The following is a 24,603-nucleotide window of genomic DNA, read 5'->3' as shown; positions in this document are numbered from 1 at the left end:
AAACTAGCAAAAACGCTATGTCTTATTATTGCTTATGTCTTCTCTTCAACAAAATTGGAGAAGAGGGCAGAACAGGTGCTTCCAGGAAGCGAGGGGGGATGAGGGGGAGATGGGAGGACAGGGGAGGGAGTGGAGCGGGGGGCAGAGGGGAAAATGGTCCAAACAATGTATGCGCATATGAATAAATGAATAAATAAACCAAAAAACAAACAAACAAATGGGGGGGGGCACATCATGGTGCCAGACCCTCCAGGGTTCGAATCCTGGCTCTGGCACTTCCACAGCAGGTCCCTTGAAGATAAGATGTGCTTACTGGTAAGTGAGGGAGGTGCCACAACTTGTGCACACTGTGGGAATGCGGCACTGCTCAGCTGTGACAACTCTAGCTAGCTCTGGAAGTTGCAAACAACAGAAACACAAAGACGACCTCAGAAAACCCCACAATTCTGATGAAGCTCTTCCAACTAGTGTTTTCGGGTCTAATTCCACTCTTTGAAGCCACTCAGCAAAGAGTGCATGAGTAGTAAGAGAAATGCCTTGGGTACAAGAGTGGAACTTTCCATGGGGACAGTGACATCAGAAGACACAGGTAGACAGTGCTGTGAGCCTGCAGCCTCTAATTTACTCTCCACGCTTGCTCTGTGTCCCACGGGGAGGCTGTTCTGCATGGACTGCATCCTAGGGCATTCGGATTCCCACAGGGGATTGGGTTTGGATTACAATTTGCTCAGCAGGAGAGTGGAGTGGCAGGAGAGCCAGGTCCAGGAACTGTGGATCCCGGTGCCCTCCCGGCCCTTCTTGGGCACTCTCCTTCCCTCCAGCCTTCTCTGTCTTCAGGGCCCAGCAACCTCTCCCTCCACTGGCCATGTAGGGCCTGGTTGAAAATGACATCCATCTGTCACTCCCCTTGGGCCTTGGAGTATCCATGTATCTTCCCAACGTCTTACCCATAACTCGGGGGGGTCTCATCTGAGTGATCAATCAGATACACTCTGATTGACAGGCCTAGCTCTCCCCTGAGACACCCCCAAATTTCTAAGATTCAGAAGTTTTCCATGACATGACCCCCAACTGAGAAGAGTCCCAAGGGAGGGTAGAGCAAGACTTGATGACGACGAGGCAGAATCGTCACCAAAGCCAGGGCTCTTAGATGGTTCTATCTCAGAGTCGTTTGTCATGAATAATAGCAATGATCCCTTACCTGTGGATCCCTTATCTATGGCTCGCAAATGACGTTTACATGTAACCTCCCTTCTAATACCCCAATGCTTTCTGTGAGGGGTGTAGAGCAGCCAGCAACACCCCCATTTGCTGGAAAGACAAAGCTAAAGTTGTGTGCTGTTTGCCTGAGCCCGCATCTCTGTGTAGAGATGCACAGGCTGCAAATCTAGCAAATGAAAATAGAGAACATCTAGTTAAATGTGAATTTCAGATAAATAATTGATGCCTCAAACTCAAGATCCTCCTCCTTCTGCCTCCTGTCGCTGGGATTGCAGGTGTGTTTTGGGATAAGTATATCCCATGCAAAATCTGGTTTGTATTTTAACCTCCTCTTACCTCCTTACTTAACAAAACCTCCCTGCATAACCTGTGAAATCCAGAGTGTGCTGTGGCTGCTTTCTCTGTCTGTTGACTCCAGACAACCTTCATTGCCAAAGTCCTTTGCCGTCAAGGTCAAGAGAGAAAAAGTGTAGCTCTGGTGGTTTGGGGCTTACCTTGTCTCATACAGGAAAGAGAGAGATGAGAGTCTGGGGAGAACACTTCTTGATGTCCCCTCTGTCTGAGAGGTTACTCTTCTATACTTGGCTCCATGAATCAGACACTGGAGAAGGTAGAAGTTGCACCCACTCCACAGATGGGGTAGTGGAGGCTGATGGCGGTTGGTCTTAATTTTAAATGGAAGTTGGAATGAGTGAGGACCCAGGTCTGCCAATCTCTTTTGACTAACCAAAAGAGTCTTTTCCCATTTTGCAGGTCTGGGAGCTTTGAGAACCTCCACTGAGTTCTAAAAGAGCTTGTTGAGTTTTTCCAGGCGAGGTGACCTTCTCTCAGGGAAGGGACGTGCCATGTACAGTGCAGACTAGTATGCCATCGCACATTGAGGCTCCTTGCCTTTGAAAGCACTGTTTCTCCCTTTATTTTTTTTTTTTTTATTATTCACTTGTGCATACATTGTTTGGGTCATTTCTCTCCCCTCTTTTTTTTTTTTTTTGGCAGTACTGGGGTTTGAACTCAAGGCCTCATGCTTGTTAGGCAGGTGCTCTACCACTTGAGCCACTTGAGTCCCTGCCCCCTCTTCTCCCCACTTCTTAAGCAGATTTACCATAGCATTTGTCTTTGGCCTTGCTGTTTTTTGTTTTGTTTCATTTTGAGATGAGGTCCTCCTTATGTTGCCCAGCCTGGTCTCTAACTCCTGAGCTCAAGCAATGCTCCTGCCTCAGCCTCCTGAGAAGCTGGGACTACAGAGTGCGCATTTGGCTGGAGCTCTGTAGACCTGGATGGCTCAAATCCATGGCCACTGCCATGGCTAGGCGAGGCCAGCTTGGAATTTGAAAATGAAGGAGGAGCAAGATTGGAATTCGGGAATTCTGTGAGGCTTCTCCAAGGTCCAAAACAAAAATGCTTTTTGTCTGTACTGACCCTTCTGGTGATCAAAGTCCTTCTTCCCTCCCTTCCTCCCTCCCTTCTTCCCTTCCTCTTATTTTTTTTTTGTTGTTGTTGTTTTGTTTATGGCGATACTGGTGTTTGAACTCAAGGCCTTGCATTTGGTAGGCAGGCAGTCTACCATTTGAGTCACTCTGCCAGTCCTTTTTTGGATTGGGTATTTTTGAGATAGAATCTCCCAAACTATTTGCCCAGGCTGGCTTTGAACCATGATCCTCCTGATTTCTGTCTCCCAAGTAGCGAGGATTACAGATGTGAGCTGCTGGTACCTGGCTTTTTTTTTTTGCGGCACTGGGGTTTGAACTCAGAGGTTTGTGCTTACTAAGCAGGCACTCTACCACTTGAGCCACTCCCACCAGCCCTCTTTTTTTTTTTTTTTGAGACAGGGTCTTGCTATGTAGCCCAAGCTGGCCTCAAACTCGAGGTCCTCCTGCCTCAGCCTTCTCCCATTACTGAGGTTTCAGGCACAGAACACCCAGCATTTAAAGTCCCTTTTTTCAATCACATTGTTACCTTTGGTCTTCCAGCAATCTCACTGGCGGTGGTGGGTCAGGACTCATGAATTTCCCCTGAGAAAACAGGAGGCATTTTAAGTCTCGCCATTTGCAAGGGACCATTCTAAAACCAGCCTCCTCTTCTGACTCCTGTTATTATCCTTTAACCAAGCATCCTCAGACAGGGGGCCTGGAGTTACTTCGAATGTGGGGGTGGGGTTCTAAGTTATGTGTAAGATAAAAATTATGTGTAGTCCAGATTACCCTTGAAAACCTCTTATCAACTTGAAAATTGGTGGTAAACTACAGAATATGTGATTTGTGCAGTAATATAAACCAAAGCTCTCCTTTCCGACCTCCTCTCAACCAAGCAGATGGTTTCCTCTGTGAAATACGCTGGGGCTCCAGTACCCTGCACACTGAAGGCAGTACCCTGCACGCTGAGGGTAGTACCCTGCATGCTGGAGGGAGTACCTTGCATGTAGGAGGGAGTACCCACATGCTGAAGATAGCACCTTGCATACTGAAGGCAGTACCCTGTGCTCTGAAAGCAGTACCCTGCATAGTGAAGGCAGTACCCTGCACACTATACCTGGAGGTAGTACCTTGCACACTGAAGGTAGTTCCCTGTTTTCTTTCATGCTTGTATACTTCTGCTGCTCCCAAACTGAGTCATGTGTTTACAGTCTTCTCAAATTTGTTTATGCCATTTGTACTTTTTATAGTAATTATATAATTTAATAAACTATGATGTAAGTGGATAAAGTACGAGTGGAAAAGGAGACTAGTTATCTCTCTGGAAATTATGTTGACTGCTTTGGCAAGGGATGCTGTAAAAAATAAGAGTGTGCTGTGGAGTGGCTCAAGTGGTAGAGCCCCTGCCTAGCATGTGTGAAGCCCTGAGTTCAAATCCCAGTGCCACCAAAAACAAAAGAATCCATAACAAATAAGAGTGTGTTGGATCCATCCTGGACAAGAACTATAAAATCTCAAAAAGACAATGCAATTTGGATTCTGCTTTTAGCCACCCATAATTTCTCTGTTCTTGCTCTAATTTAAGGAAACAGAAACAGACTGGGCCTGGTGGTGGCACGTCTACAATCCTAGCACCCAGGAGCTGAGAAAGGAGGATAGAGAGTTTGAGGGCAACTTAGGCTATATAGTGAGACCTTGTCTCAAAAACAGAACAGAAAGAAACTGGAATGCAGTCTAAGTCAGTGTGATTTATGCAAAATAGACAGTAATAAAGAACTTCATACTTGGAGCTCATTCTCAAAAAAAAAGAGAATAACTCCATGGCTTGACATCAACTGAGTGGTCAATGAATGAATTTAGATTTGTGTGTTTTAAGTGAAAATAAGGTACTTAAGATATATTTTAAGATATATTTAATAATGAAAGGGTGTAGGTGGATGAATGTGGTGGAAATATTGTGTACACATGTATGTAAATGGAAAAATGAGACCCGTTGAAACTACTCTAGGAATAGGGGAAGGAGGATAAAGGAAATTGACGGAGGGGGTAAATTCAACTATGATATACTGTAAGAACTTTTGTAAATGTTACAATGTACCTGTAGTATGACAATAATAAAATCAATAAAAGTAAGATATATTTATGCATTTTCCTATGCTTTAATTGTATATTGATCAAGCCCACCAAGAAAACAATACCCCAACACAAACCAACAGCCAGGTGCCAGTGGCTTACACCTGGAATCCTAGCTACTTGGGAGGCTGAGATCAGGAGGATCATGGTTTGAGGCCAACCCAGCAAATAGTTTTCGAGACTTCATCTCCAAAATAACCAGAGCAAAATGGACTGGAGGTGTGGCTCAAGTGGTAGAGCACCTGGTCTGCAAGTGTGGGACGCCCTGAGTTTAAATCCCAGTCCCAACAAAACAAAACAAAACCACCAACCCAATCATAAAATGATTTCTGTCTTTATTCTCTTTCCCTTGAGTCCATACGACAATTTATGGGAGATAGGTGTACCCATAAATTTGGCAAATTAAACCCTAATTTTAAACTTGGGTAGGTCCTTGGGGTTTGATCTCCCAACCATACGGTTTTTCTCATGACATCCAAGTCACTGGAACCTAGATGCTGACTTCATAGGAATTTAAAAAAAAAGGGGGGGGGAGATGGAGGGGATGAATTTGAATATGATATATTTAAGAACTTTCGTAAATGTCACACTGTGCCTCCAGTACAACAATAATATAATTAAAATGTAAAAATAAAAATGGGCAAGAAGTTGCCTTAAAATATCTGAGAGTCAGGGCACATCTCCAGAGCTAGCCTACGTTAGTACCAAGGCTGGCTCTGGCACTTCCTGAGGGCAAGTCACTTCATTGTTCTCTGCTTCAACTGCTGTGCTTGGTGGCCTCCAGGAGGATCTCGGGAGTTACTGAAGGTGAAGTGATTAGATCGGTGAGGTCACAAGGAGAACGACATGTAAGAGTTAGTTATTGCTAACATTATTATTGCCATTATTAATCACCACCACATGCATCTGAGAGGCTCTCATCCTAAAAAGGTAAAATAAATAAAACAGCACATTTTATTGGAAGGCATCCCCATCCACCCACTTATGATTACGAGAGCAGATGGGTTGGACCCAGGTTCGCTCTGCAACTCTGCTGAAACACCGCTTGCCTAAAAGTGGGTGTCTGGGAATGGATTCCTTGAACATGCTACAGGGACAGGTGTTCCCCTTCACCTTCCAGGGAGAAAAACAATGAAGGCTGCTTCAGAACTCCAAAACAAAAGTTTATTTATAAAATACTGACAGTTTGACAGGACATGGGACTTCTCACGGTGTAGATTTCAAATCAATTTCTTACCTGTCCTTTAAAAAATAAACCTGCTAACAAGCTATATGACATATAGATATATATTTTTTCTTACAGATAGACACCTGCCATATGAATACTCTTCCCATAATTTTTCGTTATATCTTTTAAATCAAAAAAATAAAGATTTATGTTGATTTTTGTTTTTTGGAGTCTATATGGGTAAAGAAAGGTGCCACATTTAAATGCTTTGGGTTATTCTTATGGAAACAGAGAAGAGGGAGTGGTCCCAAGGGGGCACCTGTGCTCAGGGTGGTCAGGGTGGGTGTCCCTGGACAGGACCATACAGAGGCACTCAGGAGCTGGTGATGGTTGCTCAGAGGGTCTCCCCAGCCCCTCTCCTGTCCGCTGGCCCCTCACCCAGTGCAGCACTTTGCTGTGCTGTCTGGGAAGGTGAGGAAGCCCCTGCCCAGGGTGGCCTATCGTGAGGCTCTGGCACCTTTAGAAGCTCTGCCCAGGGAGGTGTGGGCAGCGACAGAAGGCCTCAAGAAACATGTCCTGGATGAGGCAGCTCCACTGTGCCCAAGTTTCCTCTGACTCACGGCAGTGTCACAAGTGGGGGCGGGGGTTGGGGAAGAGAAGGGGAGGCAATGTGGGTTTGTAATCTCCTGGAGCCTTAGGACAAAGGCGCTTCTGGAACCCAGAGACTCTATTTGGTTTGTCTTGGCAGTCTGGGTGCAGAGGAGGCATAGCCAGGAGGGGCAGAGTGGCCCTGGGGTGCCAAGAGTGGGCTCCTGGATACACCTCCGGATTGCTTTAGGGCACAGCAAGGCGACACCAAAGGAGCCAGGTGTGTCCTACTGTGAACCTGCTTCTGGCAGAGTCACACCAGCAGGGCCCTGGTGTCACTGGCTCAGGAATCAAAGGCCAGGAGGGCTCCCTATCACCCGTGTGCAGTGCCCACCGCATCCTAATGTGGCCAGGTGTCCGGGAGGAGGTGCCAGGGGCCTCCACTGCCCAGTAGATATGTAAACATGGGGAGAGATGTCTTCTTAAACCAACCTAGACTTCCACAGCTGGAGACCCACTGCAACTCCAGGTGCAGCTGGGGCAGTGAGGTGACATCTCAGGTGACTGAGGGGGACCATCACCTTGGGCCCAGCCTGATCCCTGGGTTCATCTAGGAGTTGTGTTTTGCAGTGTCCTCACCCTCTTGGGTACCTCAAGTGCAAGTTACCCAGGTCACTTGTGCCTTATGGGGGAAAGGCAGCTTGGGCCATCCAAGGGGCCTGCAAGAATTCCTTTGCTATCACACATGGGTGTGTGTTTTGTGCACATCTGTGCATGTGTGTACATGAGCACGGATGTGCACGGGCTCCATCCCGAGTGTACACATGGTGCTAGCAGGTGGGAGCAGGGAGGGGACAACTTAGTGCACCACGTAATTCATTAAAGGCAAAGGAAAAGTGGCCTCATGTGCAATACACCACACACAACACACACACACACACACACACACACACACACACACATCCACACGCACACGCGCGCGCGCGCACACACACGTTTTTTACTTACCCCTGCTTCCTCTCCAAAACTCCCTCACTGGGCTGAACTAAAGTAATTCCCTAATGCAAACTGGGAAATTCCTTGAATGGTTAAACCCTCAGCAGACAGAAAAAAGCATGAAGTTGTTTAAAACATAAAAAAAAAAAAAAAAAAAGCGGGAAGAAAGAAAGTGTAAGGACAGTATGACCACAGTGGCCTCTGCAGGGATGCCAGCTGCCGTGGAGGGCTGGGTCCAGCTGACTGGACTCAGCCTCTGGACAAGTCCGAGGCAGCCCTGGGCACCTGACTCCCTGGAGGAGTGAAGGCTCAGCACTTCAGTCTCCTTTGGGGAAAATGGCTGGGCTTTCTGGCCAAGATCCTCTATGGAGAAGGCCGCTTGTGCACAGCTGGGTCACCTGTCTGCTCACCAACAGTTCCCCATACACATTTCCCAGGGGACAGGTGCTTGGGGAGGAGCCCACATGCTCTGAGTGTGCCCTCTCCTGGGGCCCCTGATCCTGACTTCCCTCTTCAGTGGCCATTAGCACAGTGAGTAATTTGGGGCTGGCAGGGAGGGGTACAGGCTCTTTCTTCCCTTGGCTTGTCTCCCCAGTCCCCCATATGAATCCCCCCTCAACACTTCTACTCACTCACTAAAATCAGGCATCAGCGTCTGCTGGACAGGGCCAGTAAGACACACGCAGAGGGCACTGCCAGCAAGCCCTGTGCCACGAAGGAGCCTTTGCTGACTTGGATGTACCCTTGTGGGGCTGGCTTCTCTGACACAGGCAGCCACCCATCCCCAGCAGTGGGATAGACTGTGGGCCAGCTTCACAGGACTGGTTGGGGTTCCTGAGAGACCTCAAACAACCCAGGAAATCTACAGAAAGACTCCTCCGTAAACCCTTGCACTGGAAGCCCCAAGCTGACGGGAAGATCAGGCCCCCAGAAGCGGCTTTTAAAAGAACATTCCTTGGAACAGACTGTGTGTGTGCAAAAGCTTTCCCTCCTGTTAGCTATTCTTGTCTCTCGATCCCATCTGACTGGCCTCTCCTGGCTGGGCTGACTGTGTATCTTAAGACTGCACTTCCTTACCGGCCCCTCCTTGCTCCCAGCTCTGGCCAGGCTGAGCCCAGCCAGGAAAACATTACTGGGGATTGGGGTGACCTCTCACTCTGTAAACTGGGTGCTGGGCACACTGTGCCAATTGTGACTGCTCCAGCCTCTGGACCAGGGACTCGGCTGGCCCTTGGGTTCCTGTGCACTGTGCTTAGGAGACTGGGTGGAGAGGAGAGGGACACAGATCTGAAAGCTAGCGTCCTGTTGGGTGAGGAGACCTCAGAAGGATTGTACTGGACAGGCTTCTTAGACCTTTTTCTTTGCAGGTATAAAGGGGATGTGTGCAAGTGTGCACATGTGTGTTCTCTATCTGGGGGGAGAAGTGTGTCTGCCTAGACAGCGACCCTCTCCTTCAACCTAGGCAAGCTGAATAGCTTTGTTTTGTTGTCCCATTTTTTTCCTCCTTGTTTAAGTGTGGGGCAGGAGGTGCCTCGACTTGAATCAGAACAGTCATTCGTACATTCCTGACCTCCTGCAATGCCCTACAAATATCCCCCAGTGTCCCAGTGCCCAGCCAGCCCCTTGTACCTCTGTGCCTCAGACCTCACCCCTCCTTTGCCCTCAGGATAAGTGGATTCAAGCACAGGCTCAGTGTTTGACTATGTAGGGCGTCTCCCCCCACCGTGGGGCCCTCATCCTTGGATTCCCAATTAAAAGAAATATATGCAGGAACAAGGAAGTTGAGAAGCAGATTTTCATCCTTTGTCCCCCCCCCCACCCTTTTTTAAAAATAAACCAAATGCTTGGTAGAGAAGCTGAGTGAGGCAGGTGAAGGATGGAGGCTGATGGACAGGGCAGCCAGGTGGAGAGGTCATGGGACACCTGTGTGGGGAGGTGCAGAGGGAAGGTGGGTTTTTCCTCTGGGGAGACCCATCCTTTTTGCAGAGGAACAGCAGGCACTGCACCCTGGGGTGCAGCATAAATCTGAAGGGGCAGCTGGCTAGCTGTCTAGAAACTTCTAAATTCCTCAGCCACACCTGCCTTACAGCCCTCAGGCCCTTTGTCCTCTTTGTATTTACCAGGATTCCCACCCCCTGTGTCCTCTGGAGCAGTGAGAGCCACAGAGCCACATCTCCAGCCCTGTGCAACTCTCCAGGGAGCAGTGGACACCACAGTCTCAAAGCCAACCACTTGGAGGCCACCACACACATCCTCCTGTGGTAGTCTTCCCCTCCTTCTCCACACTGGCTCTGCTGGCTCTGGAATCATTGGAGAATAAACGGGAGATGAAAAGTTGACTTGGTTTCTTGGTGTTTTTGTTTTCTGGCAGGCGTGGCGGAGAGTGGTGAAGGAGGATTTTGGTGTTGTTTTCTTTCTTTTTCTTCTTCTGACATCAAACAAATGATGAAAATCCTGCTATAGGAGCCCGGGGACCAGGGGCGAGGCTGCTGGGAGGACGGTAAAGGGTGCTCTGCTGACTGGGAGGGTTCGGGGGGTTTTGGGGTGTTGGAGTCCGGCTGGCCTTCGGCCGGAAGAGGCTGCCCTGCTGGGCACTGTTGCTGTTGGCGACAGTGACGTGGTCTGGCTCACCAGAGTCGCTCTCTGTGTAGCTGTAGGCCTGGGCTCTCGAGATCCCCTTCTGCTGGCGCCTCCAGGAGTTGTAATATGTGGGGTCGCTGATGTAATGGTTGACAAAGGAGTGGGCCTTCTGGGGGTTCGGATCGACCTCATACTCGCTGTCACTTCCCTGGGAAGACAGAGAATCCAGGATGTCAGAGGCCTTGTGGGGTCAGGTCAGTGTGGTCAGGGTTGGAAGGCATGGAACTCTCTGGCTCCAATCTCTGTTCTTCCTCTTTCAAACCTTGGATGGTGAGCAGCTCAGCAACCTCGCCACCAAGTAGGCAAAAGGGTCTTTAGTGCCCACTTCTGGCTTCCTTCTGAGCACAGCCTGCATAAGAAATGTCTACACAGCGCTGCCATGGAGCTGGTAGACACAGTCTGCACCCCCTTTATCTATTGGGGATATGGTACAAGGCCTCCATAGATGCCTGGAGTCTCAGGTAGAACTGAACCCCCAAAGGTACTATGGTTCCCCCATATTGGGATAACTTTTTTCTTTTAGAGATAGGATCTTGCTATGTAACCCAGGCTGGCCTCAAACTCCCGATCCTCTTACCTCAGCCTCCTGAGTGTTGGGGTCACAGGTGTGGCCACCATACTCAGCTCTATGATAAAGCATAGTTTGTAACATAGGTACAGCAAGAGATCAGGAAGAATAATAACAAAATAGAACAATTATAACAGACTGTCATCAAAGTTATGTGAATGTGGTCTCTGTTTACTCCTGGAATTGTCCACTTAATATTTTTAGGCCATCGTTAACCAGGGTTAACTGAAACCACAGAAAGTAGCTAGGTGTTGGGTGGCTCATGTCTGTAATCCTAGCTACTTGGGAGGCTGAGATAGGGAGGATCATGGCTTAAGGCCATGGGGGAAAATAGTTTGCAAGACCCCCTCTCCAAAATAACCAGACCAAAATGGACCGGAGGTGTGGTTCAAGCAGTAGAGTGCCTGCTTTGCAAGAGCGAAGTCCTGAGTCAAACTCCAGTCCCACCAAAAAAACAAAAAATAAAACACAGAAAGTGAAACTATGGGGACCACTGTATTTGGTAGAAATGGAATACCCAGTGTCTAACCTTTTTCCATCTCACAAAGTCAATCATTTTAAAGTACATGATTTGGTGGCATGTGGTGTGTTTACCATGTTGTCCAACCATCACTTCTTTACTTTTCTTTTTTTTTTTGCAGCACTGGGGCTTGAACTCAGGGTCTCAGGCTTGCTAGGCAGGCTCTCGTACCATTTGAGCCACTTCACCAGCCCTTTTTTGTGATGGGTATTTTTGAGATACGATCTTGAGAACTGATCTTGAGAACTGTTTGTCCAGGCTGGCTTTGAACCACAGTCCTCCTGAACTCTGCCTCCAGAGTAGCTAGGATTATAGACATCAGCCATCAGTGCCTGGTCACCATCACTTCTCTCTAGCTCCAAATATTTTCATCACCCCAAAAGTGCAACCCTGGACCTATTAAGAAGTCTCTCTCCATGTCCCCTCCCCGCTCAGCCACAAACCTGTTTTCTCTCTTTAGGGATTTACCTGTTCTAAATTCTTGACATAAATGGAACTACACAATACGTGACCCCTTGTTTCTGCCTTCTCTGATTTAGGACTATGCATACCAACTGGGTCCAGCCTGATTTACTCTGTGACAGAGGACACAGCACGGGCCAGATCAAGACCTTGGTAGGCTTGAGGCAGTGAAAAGTACAGGTGCCTACCCATGTTTGATCCAAAATAAAAGCATGGAAAATGTCAACAAAAAGCTCTGAATTTTTATGACTCTGAAACTTTTTTTTGGAAATGTAAAATATTAAATTATTCTTAAACATTTTATGATATTCTGCTGTCTCAGGCCCATGCTGCCTTCATCTGCAAAAGACAAGAGTCAATCTGGTTGCAAAATAAAATCTGAATTATGAAACTTAAAATATCATGCCACTCTCCCCTACACCAAGCTCCCTGCATTGTTTTGAGAACAGATAAGACAACAGATGGGAACTCTGAAACTACAAGCTCTGATGTTGGTGAATAGTACACCCAAGGAAATGCAGCTCAGAGGCCCCCACCTGGGCTTCCTCTCCCCTGCCCAGCTATCACTCCTGCCTCCTTGCCCCTGAGCACCAGTGCCCCTGGCTGAGGCAGCTATTGTTTACTTAAGCAACACATGTTTGGGCTTGGGGTGGGGGGGCGCCCCGGGAAGACAGCTAGCCCAACACAAATGAGTTTGAGATAATCTCATGTGTCCTGCTTTACAGGTAGAGAAGCTGCAGCAGGGACCTTATCCCAGGGTCTGAGCCATGGAAAATGGAATGCACAGTTTGTTCTCAGGCCCTCAAAGTCCTTTGTGACATCTTGACTCTCAAGAGATATGGCTTTAGTGTATAGAACTATAGTGATGCCATTACTGGGCAGGTGCTCTGAAGGATGGTACAAACCCTCTGACCTACATTTCTGTAGTTGTTTTTCACACCTCAGTGCTGTAGTTACTATTGCTATGTGAGCACTCGTGCTGCGTGGGTACTGACACTGTGTGAGTACTAACACTGCATAAGTACTGACACTGTCTGTGTACTGACGCCAGGTGAGTGCCAATGCTGGGTGGGTACTGATACTGTGTGAATATTAATGCTGCATGAGTGCTGATGTGCGATGGGTTCTGACACTGCCTGGGTACTGATGCTGGGTGAGTGCTGATGCTGGGTAAGTGCTGATGAGAACCCAAGTGCAGAAAGGGTGAGAGCTTTGCTCAAGGCACTGGTCTAGTTGGACTTCTGAATTTGCAGTCTTGATTTTCCAAAGCAAGTGCACGCACTTAACTCCTGAGTTACTGTGTGTAGGCTATAAGATGGGAATGATAGCCCCCTGCCGACCTCCCAGTCCGGATTAAATACACCCCAGTTCATCTGCTATTTTATGATCGCTGGCCCTTCCTTTTCTCTCCTCAGCCCTCTGTGGCTCCAGCTTCTCTCCTTATCAGCAGGGGGTGTTGGGGGGGGGACACCTCCCCTAGGAGGGCAGCGCCCACAATGGAAAGCCCTACAACTCAAGGCAGCACAGTACAAGCTCCTTTATTTGCTGCCCAGCTGCCCACCCAGACCCAGGACAAAGACACATGTACGTAGGAGGCTCCATATGGCCGAGGCCAGCCCGCAGAAGGCCATAAGGCAGGAGCGTGTGAGGACTACAGGCTTCCTTAGAAGTTAGGACTCTCTGCCAGCTAACCAGCCAGCAGCTACAGAGGTTCTAGAACTTCAGCTAGCTTCAGGCCCTACAGTGAATGAGTCTCTGGTGTGGGAGGAGATGGTGGCAAGGCCCTTGCCAGTGGGGTGAGTTTGGACCTATCACTCTTGTATTCAGCCTCTGTCCTGGTCTGTACAATGGGTAAGTCCTTACTTGTCACAGATGAAATGAACCAGCACAGGAGAGAACAGGTATTATTAGGGAGAAAGTGGGAGGACAGAACTGCAGTGAGAGGCTTTGAAGCCACCCTGGGGAGGAATCAGAAGGGGCCAGGGAGCAGGAGGATGACTCAGTGCCCAGGTCTCTAAAAAGGGGGAGAAAGTCCAGCTCTTTCCCCCCAGCTTTCCCCCACCAAGAGTGGGGTGTGTCTGGTTTGGGGGCAGGGTGGGGCCTCTTTGGGTCTCCTGGGGGCCCAGGTCCTGAGGCCCAGTCATCCAAATTGCCTCGACCCAGTGGCTGCAGTCTGTTGAGTACCTACTGGGTGCCAGCCCCTCTGTGGGACAGCAGTCCTGACCTGGGCAGGAAGCAAGAGGAGGGAGGTAAGGCCGAGTATCTGGTTTGCCCCCTCCCCCACCTCTCCAAGGCCCAGGAGGGGGTCTTCGCCTCAGCCAAGCGGCTGTTCCTGCCGCCATCTCTGTGAACATCTGTTTCTTTTCGGGGTGGGGGTGGGGTGAGAAGAAAGAGAGCGAGGGGAAACCAGGAGCTCCTATTGCAGCTCTCAACTCTGCGGGCCCTCCGTAATTGAATGCAGCTTCCCAGGAGCGGGCTCAGCACAAAGGGGGCTTTCAGGGGCTGTCCTGCCAGGCCATCAGGCGACTGCTTCAGTTCCCTGGCCTCTTAACGGCTCCTCAAAGCCACTCAATCAGCAATTCTGGAGTCTGGGGAGCTGGAGTGGGGAGGGGCAGGTAGGAGGGAGGACCCAGAAAAAAGACTGGAACAAAAAAAAGGGGGAACAAAGCCAAGCCCCTTTGGCTTTTTGTTCATCTCCTGTAGCACTCAGCCGGTAAGGGGGTGGGGAGGCTTGGAGGACAGGGTTGAGACTGGGGCCAGGCTGGGGGGGCCTTTGTCCTGTTGGAGCTCTCAGGAACGTGCTGCCGCAAAAGACAGGGAAACCACCTTGGGCAGCTCCTTCAGAGACAGGAAGCTAGAGCCCCCCTCCCCCAACTGCGGTCCCAGAGGCTCTGCCCTGTCCCTGCATGTGCTGTGCACAATGCTTTCACTCTGTCCCTGTCCCTTGGGTGTCCTAACCCAGGTCAGTGGGCATCTGTGCAGGGGCTGTGACCTCTGGGATTAGAGGTTGGGGGACAAGGTGCTATGTGTCTCTTGGGCATCCTTGAAGGACCTCACAATGTCTCCTTGAGGCACAATTTTGTCAGGGGTCTGGACTCCCTGGGCTAAAACAGCTGGAAATCTCCCAGGAAATGTCCCTTGACAAACATCAGCTCAGACACAGTGTCAACTGTGCCCACCCTGTGAGCTGTCGGGATATATGTGGACAGGAGCCTTGAAGGCAGTCCCTGGAGTAGGGTTGGGCTGAGTAAAGTCTCCTGTGCTTCAGTCCCCTTGTGCTGGGCAGCCAGACAGTGGCCTTCAGAGCCAGCTGGCTTTAGTCCCAGCTGCCTGCCTTCCTGAGCTCTGTGGCCAGGGGCATACTGCTTGACTTCTCCGTGCCTCAGTTTCCCCATATTAGATGAGGACCATTCCACTCATTTGCCGGGGTGCTTGGGCATTAAATGAGAATGTCCAGGGTCTCCGCTCCCCGGACTCTCTCTGCATGTCTGTCCTTCAGCACAGGGCTCCCAGGGTCTCCGTGGGTCAGGCTAAGGAGAGAGGGAGATGGGGCCTGGGCTGAGCCTGTTTGACAGGTGGTCTAACCCCATGGACAAGAGGCAACCCAGATAAAAGATCAGAGACAGTCAGCAGGTGGTGGCCCTCTGGGGACAACGACCATCACTCCTGACACAAACCTGCATTCCTCCTCCTGTGCCTGGCCCTGCACTGTTCACATCAAATGAACACCTCCTCCTCCAGGCAGCCCTCCCTGTGCTTCCTGGGGACAATGGCCTATTTCCCAGGACTCCTCACAGTGCTTCACCTCATCACTCCTAACAGAAAGATGTCTGTCTGGGCACAACTTTCTTCCTGCAGTTAGCCACTGGGGTTCCAAGATGTTTTAGTGAGAAATGAAACACACGATTATTTCTATACCTGAGTGGAGTCTTTTTTGCTTACTACTTGAGCCACTGCTTATAAACAGTATCTGGTACATTTGGTGGCATGGAATAGGTAGGTGTTGAGTAAGTGCATCAAGGAATGAGTGAAGGCATGATGAATGAATGAATGAGTTCCAGGGAGGGAGAAGCCAGCGTTTATTCTTCCTCAGTGCCACTCAGGGACCACCCTGTGCAGGGACATACCAGGTATGTAGGGCAGATGCGACAGAGGGCTGGGTGGACTTGAACTTGTTGTAGGGGGTGGGGGCTCCCTGTCTTCCTCGTCATCTTTACCTGGAAATGGCCAGACGGCCACCAGTGCCTCCTGGAGGGCTCTGAGGACTAAGTAGTGACATCACCCATAATCCCTGGAGCTCTCTCGGCTCTTAGTAAGCTCTGCACACCCTCGATAAATAGTGCAGAAAAATGGGGACTTGTCCTGATTCTTTCCTACTTGCTTTTTCATATCCTTTAATTCCATTAAAATGAGGGGCAGACTGAGCTCGCCAAGAACTAGGTATCAAGATTAGAAGACGCATGCCGTGGGTCTGCCATTTCTTTCCCTATCAGATCTATTTGTGTGCTAAATATACATTTTTTTTTCTACTAAACTCGGGCTGTTATTTTGAAAATGGAGTTGGAATGCAGCCACACTGCATTTTTAGAAGCTGCATCAAACAAGCCATGGGTTCTGTAAATCTCATCTTTGGGTGTGTCTTCCCTCTGCCCAAACCCCCTTTCCTGCACCCCTTGAGGCAAGCCCTGAACTCCTCTTTGTTCCCGCAGGGAGAGCCAGCCCTTCCCTCTCGAACCTTTCACCACAGCCTTCTTACGGCTTTTCTCTCGTCCTGCCACGTGTGTGTGTTTGTAAGTCAGATTGACTTTTTGTTTACGAACCTATCACAGGAAGGAGGCTGGGCAGATTTCCTTCAGTGTTAGGAACATTTGGATGATCTGACTGAGAATATAAACCAGCAGCACACTCAGGGGCCTGGGGAGGAGAGTGGGTTCAAAAACATAGGCCATGATTCTCCAGAGCCACTGAAACTGAGGGGCCAGGGCAGCTGAGGATCCTCAGGGACATGGGGAGAACTGGCAGCAGCAGCATCGCCATTGTCCCCAATGACAGTCACAGTGGTGGATGTGCCACAATACAGACACTGATTTGTGATCCAGTGAGTTCTGCCAGGGTGTGCTTATGGGTGATGGAGGGGGCCAGCTGCTCTGTCTCCAGGTCTGTCCCCTCCAGCCTGGGCCATGTGTCAACCACCTCCATGGCCAGAGTGTCCTCGAGTACTGAGTTGAGGTTGGGGTGGAGCTCAGTGGTAGAGTGCTTGACTAGCATGAGCAAGGCCCTGGATTCAAATTTCCAGCATCAGAGGAAGGAAGGAAGGAAGGAAGGAAGGAAGGAAGGAAGGAAGGAAGGAAGGAAGGAAGGAAGGAAGGAAGGAAGGAAGTTGAGGAAGGACTAAGGAAAAATCAATGTCTCTCCCTCCCTGCACACCTGCTGTAGCTATCCCTGTCCCCTGCCCTGGAAGACATAGACACCTAGGTCCCATTGGCTGTCAAGCCTGGAACCAAAGAGGAAAGCAGTGCAGCTGAATCAGGGTCCTTTCTTCCTGGTAGGAGCTGCAGAATCATGGGGCCCCCTTGGCAATACTTTAAGGGCTTAGGTATGCCAGCAGTTGGACATTCTAACAATGGGAACGGAATACAGCAAGTACAGCAGGGGACAGTGACAGATGCCATCCCATGCTGAATGTCCTCAGCATCTTCCCGGGCTCTCCCATCGCTGGGATACCAGTGCTTTGGCAACAACCTCCTGGAACTTGGACTACCTACCATTGCCCTAAGGCCAAGTGTCTGATTTTCAAGAACAAGTCTACAGCCAACAGACCAAAATCTCCCTGGGCTTTTCCCAAGCTGGTTAGGAGCTAGATACCACCCGCCTTGACTTCATCTCACCCAGTGCACGTGCACTGCCTTGTGTGGGAGAAGGGCCACCAAGGACCCTTCCTAGAGGCAGGGTCACTAAGAGGCAGAGCCCAGGCACCGAATTACAGCTGTGTACTACCTTTCAAATGAGCGTCTCCCCCACAGCAGCCCCCTGTGGAGTGGGACAAGCATCCCACCATATCATGCTTTGTTTAAAGCTGTGGGGAGGTTTTCTTGGGAATAACTAGTGCCCAGAGCACATCCTCTGAATGTCTGTTTTGATTCTTTGAGGATGGCTTTGAATTTCTTTTTTTCTTAAGTTTTTTTTTTTTTTTTTGGCAGTACTGGGTTTTGAATCCGGGGTTTCACACTTGTTAGGCAGGCACTCTACCACTTGAGCCACACTGTCACTACTTCCTTTCTTTTTTAGAAAATCTCCAGTTATTTGCCAGATATATTAAGCTGGAGGAAGGGAGGGGAGTGTTTGATCAGCAGGATCTGAGGCTTCCCTAGAAAGTTCTGCAGTGAGGTAACCCTACTGGCCCATATCTGGGCTTTGGGACAGGGCAGAACCGGGGACCAAGCCTGACTCTGTAGTCAGGATCCCTGGTATGGCACAGCAGCTGGTCTGGACCTTGGAAGTTAGAATCTCAGGTTGCCAACTCATGTGACCTCTCTGAGCCTCAGTTTCCTCATCTGAACAAAAAGATGGTACTAATGCCTGTCTCTGAGGGTTGTCACCATAACTGGGTGAGCACAGTCCTCAGGGCATGGGGTACAGTCATCAGTGTGACTTTGAAGGAGCTACACTTTGAATGTGTGAGTTTGGGTATTGTTCAAAATTAAAAAAAACAAAACAAACACAACTTTATAACCACAAAATTTTGTTTTGCCAGGTATGGTGGAGCACATCTGTAGCTCTAGCTACTTGGGAGGCTGAGGCATGAGGACGACTTGAACCTGGGAGTTTGAGGTCAGCTTGAGGCACAGAGTAAGACCCTGTCATCTTAAATACAACAACACCTGGGCATGGTAGCTTGTGCCTATACTCCTAGCCACCTGAGAGGCAGAGATTGGGAGGATCAAAATTTGAGGCCAACCTCAGGCAAAAAGTTCACAAGACCCCCATCTCAACCAATAAAAGCTGGGCATGGTGGCACATGCCCGTCACCCCAGCTGTCGTGTGAAGCATAAATAGGAGAATCATGGTTCAGGCTTGCCTGGGCATAAACATGAGACCCTATCTGAAAAATAACTATAGCCAAAAAAAGTGGGGAGGGGCTGGGAGTGTCGCTCAAGTAGCAAAGCACCTGCCTAGCAAGATCAAGGCCCTGAGTTCCAACCCCAGAACTGCAAAACAGCAGCAACAAAAATAAAATAAAATGGAATTTAAAAAACCCAAGACTCTTTGTCCCTCTGTCTTGAGTGTGTTTCTACTAAGCACCTTAATGACCATTCACTCCTTTAATGATCATTTAGAGTGCCCAGGTCCCAGGGACCCCAGGCATACAACAACAATCAGAGCTGTCACATGCTCCCGCCTTCATGAAATCAGCTTTCAGAGCAAATAAACCCACCCCACCTCAACTGAGCCCCACAAACCAGCCATTCCCAACTCTATGGCAGGTCTCCAGAACCTGGACCAGGTCAACTAGCCCTAAAAGGAGCGTAGGCGTTGCTGTGACAATTGCCTTTTGGAGCCTGGGTCTTCCCCTCCTCCCCAGGATAGTGCTCCAGGAAGATTGTTTCCAAGTTGCTATGGAGACAGTGCAACTGATGGATTTGTTCAGAACAACTCAGACCAAGAGCCAAGCAGAGGAGCTGTTCTCCCAGGCCAGATGCCCAGGGCGGGGTGGGATGGGGGAGCAACTTCTGAAGTTGCTTAAAGCACAGGGATTCTGTCTTTAAGGCTGGGAGGACATTGGATGGCCTCATGGCCCTGAGACTGCTCTGTGTCTCTGGGAGTCCCCTCCAAATTCATGCAGGAACAGTGACAAATACATTTGGGGAAGGACCCAGGCCTCCATAGACCATCCTTGTAAGTCCCCAAAATGTATGTGGCCATCCATTTAAATGCACAATAAAAGATACCCTAACCTGAATCACAGATATTAGAGAAGCTTTGTCCCTCCGTCAGGTCCCTAGGCTAAGTTGGAGTCTCTGTCCCTGTCAGCTTTGAGCTGGGAGTTGAATGGGGTTCCTGGCTCTGCCAAGCTAAGCAGTAACCCTGGGTGGAGGTGAACAAAACAGCCACAAGTAAAAGGCCCTCAGCCCACTACAAGGTCCCAGGCCTCCTGGCACTCTTACCACCAATAGCCCTGTTCCCTCCTTGCCCTCTCCCAGGACCAGGCAGAAAGGCCCAGGGCATGTGACACAATGGCCTTTGGAGGCTCCTTCGTCCACAACCGCCACAACCATGAGGTTTGGTCCAGATAGAGCGGGCTGGAGTGGGAGGCTGTTCATTGTGTTTTTGGAATGTACTCAGTACTTCCCCCACAGTCTGGCAGTGTCCCCGCCTGACCCACCTAATGGCCGCTTTAAAGCTCTGTGTTCCAGGGCACTGTTCCCTCAACATAAAATCTGTCACTTGTGGAATGTTTGCTGTGGGCCCAGCCCTGGGTTATTCTGTGCCTCATATCAGCTACTCCCCCCCACAGCCCCATGGCAGAGCCTACTACCACCCTGCCTGCTCTGCAGGTGGAGAAACTGAGGTTCCGAGAGGTTACCTAGTACATCCAGGACATTCCAGCTTAGAGACAGTGGAGCCAAACTCCGGACCCAACTCCAAAGCTTAACGCCTCCCTGGTCTACACTGATCCCGTCTCCAGGACCTCTGAGCCACCATGTCTGGACCTCCTTTGATCCCTGAGGGGCCGGACTGTGCAGTTCTGGAGATCTGTGTGAACTGGAGCTAGAGAACTCGGGGGTTGGGGAGTGGGGCTGTGTGGCTCTATCAAGTCTAGGGAACCATGCACTGGTGGTAGTGGAGCTCATGTGATAAAATCCCTTTAGTCTTAGGGGAAAACTCTGAGACTTGGGAATGGCAGCTGGCCCATAACTGACTTCTGGGCAGTTTCTTGGGTACCCTTAACTCTATGGCCCCAGGAAGAGGAAAGAGTGAAGGAAGGAAGGAAAGAAAGAAGGAAGGAAGGAAGGGAGGGAGGGAAGAAGGAAGAAGGAAGGAAGAGACAGAAGGAAGGAGGGAGAGAGGGAAGAAGGAAGGAAAGGAAGTCCTTGTGATGGGCGTCCACCCAGGCCTGGTCTCCAGAACTGCCTCCCTTTGTCCCCCTGCTCTAGGGTGCTGTGTTCTTGCCTGTCCTGGCCTTCCTGCCCCTCACCTGGGAGTCAGAGATTTCTGAGGGCTTCTCGGTGAGACTGCTGCTCTCTGCTGGGATGAGGTCGTTGTACTTGGTCACATCCTCATCTGAGTAGTGGAGGCTGCCTGGGCTGGGCCGTGGAGGGGACCTAGAGACAGTGGGAGAGAGGCTCAGGCAGGCCTGGAGGAACACAGGGGCCACCAGCCCCTCCTCCATGCCGGTTCTTCTTCCCTCCTGGGACCATGCTCCACAGGCCTGGACGAGGGGGAAGAAAATATGTGCCAGGCTAATGCTGTCTTGGCAACTTGGGGGTGGGTGGCACATTGTCACTGTGACATGTTCAGGCTCTGGGTCCTGGGGCTGGTTTGGTGCAAACAGATTTCTGTGTGTCCAGAGGGGTATGGAGGACACACACAGGCTCGATGTGTGTGCACCGTGGGCGGGAGCAGCAGGGCGGCCAAGGGGAGGTGAGGCCATTGGTGAAATGCCCCCCACCCCTTGTTCCATGCTGCAGGGCCAGGAGTCAGCCTGGCGGGACAGCAGTGACCATGCTGGGCCTGGCTGGGCTGGCCACCATGGCCTCAAACAGCAATTTCTCTTGAAGGCTGGATTTGGAGAAGGATAAGAGCCTACAAGCCCCACCCCTCCCCTCCCCTCTGTCCCTCCCAATGAGCACACACATGGCTTGTCCCTCTAAGAGGAGACAGAGAAGCTTTGTGAGTTCTCCCTGAGAGAAGCTGACTCCCCTGAATGCTGCCTCCAATGAGCCTGGAATGTCAATAGGGCTGAGACTGGAGCTGAGAGTCCCCCTCTTGGGCAACCAGGGGCATAAAAGGGCCACGTCTTATGAGGGGTGGGTCAGGTGGGTCCCAGCAGTAGCCCCTGCCCTTGGAAATGGGCATCCTGGTGGCTGTGGGGAGGAGCCTAGGAGGGTCTGTGGTCAGAGAGGAGTCAGGAGAAATAGAAGCTGGGCACACACAACTGACCCCCACTTTTCCCTCCTGGCTGTTTTCAGAGACACGGAGTGGTGGCAAGAAGTTATCCTCTAAGCAGCAAAAATATGGACCATGACAGAAAGCTCCCACACTCTTCTAGATGGGGAAGGTATCAGCAACAAGGGGGAGCTCCTGGCACCTCTAGTTAAGATGTGTCTGCCCAGTGGGCCTTGGCTGGACACAACCTACCTGTGGGGCATGTGACCATCTGCAGGCTTGTTATTGGAGCAACTGGCTCTAAACAGCCTCAGGTTGACTTGAAAAACTTTGCAAGTTGTTTACATTCTGCTGCCATTGACAGGACCCCTTAGTCCCTACCTCCTTGTGAATTTCCTAGCGCACCCTGAGCCCTGGCTGGGTTCGGTGGAACCAGTGCAAGCATCTGTGTGCACAGCCTAGGTTTTGCTGTGTCTTTCTGCTGACTGTTTTCAGCCTGAGATTGGCTGCTGTTTCTTAGGACTGAGCAAGCAGGCACTGCCTGCTCTGTGACTTTTCCCAGTGTCCTCCAGAGCCAGCACCTCTGGGTCCTGGAGCCTCCACCTGTCCTCCCCGCCCTCCTCCACCCCATGCTGAGGGCTGCTACCTGGTATATAAGCCGTTCTTTCTACAGAAGGAGTTCTTGACAGACAGCCGACGGTTGTTGAGTTCCAGGGCAGGGAAACTGCTTTCGTCCAAACTCAGCATCTCTCCGTGGCCTAGGGCTCCAGACTTGGCATTGCCTCCTGGGGGGTAGGAGGCACCCTTTAGACCACATGGTCTCCTTCTCCCACCCCATTCCCTCACCTGGCTAGGCTGCCCCCCTTCCTCTTGTTAGAGCTGAGACCCAACTAAGAGTCTGAGTTCATGTAGGAACTTGAGGTTGCCCACCTGAATAGGTGCAGTACCAGGAGAGAGACCTGGCCACCCCTGCTCCAGCTGCTCCAGCTAACAGGGAGAGCAGTGAAAGTCAAGTGCACCAGCAGGGCTTGATGCCGCTCACTCACCCGAGTCTGTCTTCTTGGCGTACTTCTTGCTCTGGCCTCGGATGATGAGCACGAAGACCAGAAGCAGGATGAAAATGAGGCCCACAAGGGCAATGACCACCAAGAACCACCACTCCTCGTAGAAGGGGTTGGCTTTCTGGGCTGGAACATGGGTGTGGGAGTCAGGTACAGGGTGTTCCATCGCTCCTGCCTCTGAACCTCCTGCCCCGACTGTGGCCCTAAGCAACTGTCATGTGACTTATGGGTAGACAGTGTCTGTGCCCTTGGAAAGGTGGAACTTACAAGTTTGGAAGGACAGTTCTTCTCAAATACCAGCTCTGCTGACATGTTGGCAAAGGACTGCCTGGAATGTTTGTTTGTTTATTTGTTTCGTTTTTGGGGGTACTGGGGTTTGAACCCAGGGCCTTGTGCTTGCTAGGCAGGCGTTTTACCACTTGAGCCACTCCGCCAGCCCTTTATGGGTTGGGCATTTTTGAGATAGGGTCATGCTTTATGCTTGGGCTGGCCTAGACTGCAATCCTTCTCTTTATGCTTTCCTATGTATCTGGGAATGACAGGTGTACATCACCACACCCAGCCATTGGTTGGGAAGGAGTCTCCTGAATTCCCCACCACCTGTCCACCCCCAGCCTCAAATTTTGATCCTCCCAATCTCTGCCTCCCAAGTAGCTAGGATTATAGGCTTGAACCACCTTGCCTGACCTGGAGCACTGTTTTTTCTTTTTGTTTTTTTTTGGCAGTACTAGGGTGTGAACTCAGGGAGGGCCTCACACTTGCTAGGCAGGTGCTCTACTGCTTGAGCCACTCCGCCAGGCCTTTTTTCCTTTGGATATTTTTAGGATAGGGTCTTCCGAACTATTTGGCCAGGCTGGTTTTGAACTGTTATCCACCTGATCTCTGCCTCCTGAGTAGCTAGGATTACAAACTTGAGCCACCTTGCCTGGCTTGGAATGCTATTTTGAGAAGTGTTCTTAGGTTGCTTCTGGATGCATTAAGAAAGAGTGCTGGGATTGATTGGTGATGTCTGCCAAGGACACAGGAAGGGAGACTAGCAATATGCTAGCTACTTTTTCTTTTTTTTCCCCCCTTGCAAAAAAAAGTCTTTGACAGGCCAGATTTGTGAGGGGAAAACTTTCTCTGACCTGCAGGGGACCTGGAAGAACTTTTCCCAAGGTTCAGTTTGAACTGATTTTTTTTAACTGGTGGCAGAAGCTGAGCGAGTTGGGAGATACAAGGGGGTGCTTAGGTGCCTCTTCCAGGTACAGCTCCCCTCCTCTCGAAGCCCCTGGTATTGTGCTTTCTGTGCTCAACCTTTAGGAATCCAGGTTGCTGCCCTTCTGTCATCAATGACCTCTGTTTCCCGATTTGGTTCTTTCGGCCTGGCTGGGTTTCTGGAGGAGTTCCTCCAGTGAACAGAAGTAAATTCGGAGTTGTAGCTCTGCCTTGGGCGATATCAGTGATTAGATTTGGGGTGTCAGGTTTAGACATGGGGGCCTTTGTGGGCCCCGAGACATGCAGGATGGGAAGAAAGAAGAGAGGGAAAGGGGAAGACAGGGTGGTGAGCGTGGTCCACCGGGGTGCTGCTCAGGTGGATCTAAGAGGACATCACGCGAGCTGCTGCTCCACAGGAGGCTGACCTTGTCTGTTCTAGGGCATGGGGGGAGCAGTTTCCATGGAAACAGTTTATGGTCTGGTACCCTTGAACCTCTGGGTAGGGAGCTCACAGGTGCTATCATCTTGGG

At 50.3% G+C, this 24,603-nt stretch overlaps 1 protein-coding gene across 2 annotated transcripts in view; it reads right to left on the bottom strand.

Annotated features, from left to right (window-relative positions):
• Window positions 1-5,907: 5,907 nt before the first annotated feature.
• Sdk2 (sidekick cell adhesion molecule 2) overlaps window positions 5,908-24,603 on the bottom strand; it is a 266,943-nt gene continuing 248,247 nt past the window's right edge. For both annotated transcript variants that reach the window (XM_074045223.1, XM_074045222.1), the window contains 4 exons: window positions 22,862-23,002; window positions 22,462-22,600; window positions 20,905-21,031; window positions 5,908-10,306 (listed from right to left, as the gene is read on the bottom strand). In XM_074045223.1, the coding sequence (XP_073901324.1) occupies window positions 9,953-10,306; window positions 20,905-21,031; window positions 22,462-22,600; window positions 22,862-23,002 (761 nt within the window). In that variant the 3' untranslated portion in view covers window positions 5,908-9,952. The remainder of the gene's footprint in view (window positions 10,307-20,904; window positions 21,032-22,461; window positions 22,601-22,861; window positions 23,003-24,603) is intronic.

The sequence above is a fragment of the Castor canadensis genome, chromosome 11, assembly GCF_047511655.1.
Source record: "Castor canadensis chromosome 11, mCasCan1.hap1v2, whole genome shotgun sequence".
In the NCBI taxonomy this organism is placed as follows: Eukaryota; Metazoa; Chordata; class Mammalia; order Rodentia; family Castoridae; genus Castor; species Castor canadensis.
This window is presented reverse-complemented; position numbering and strand designations above follow the sequence as displayed.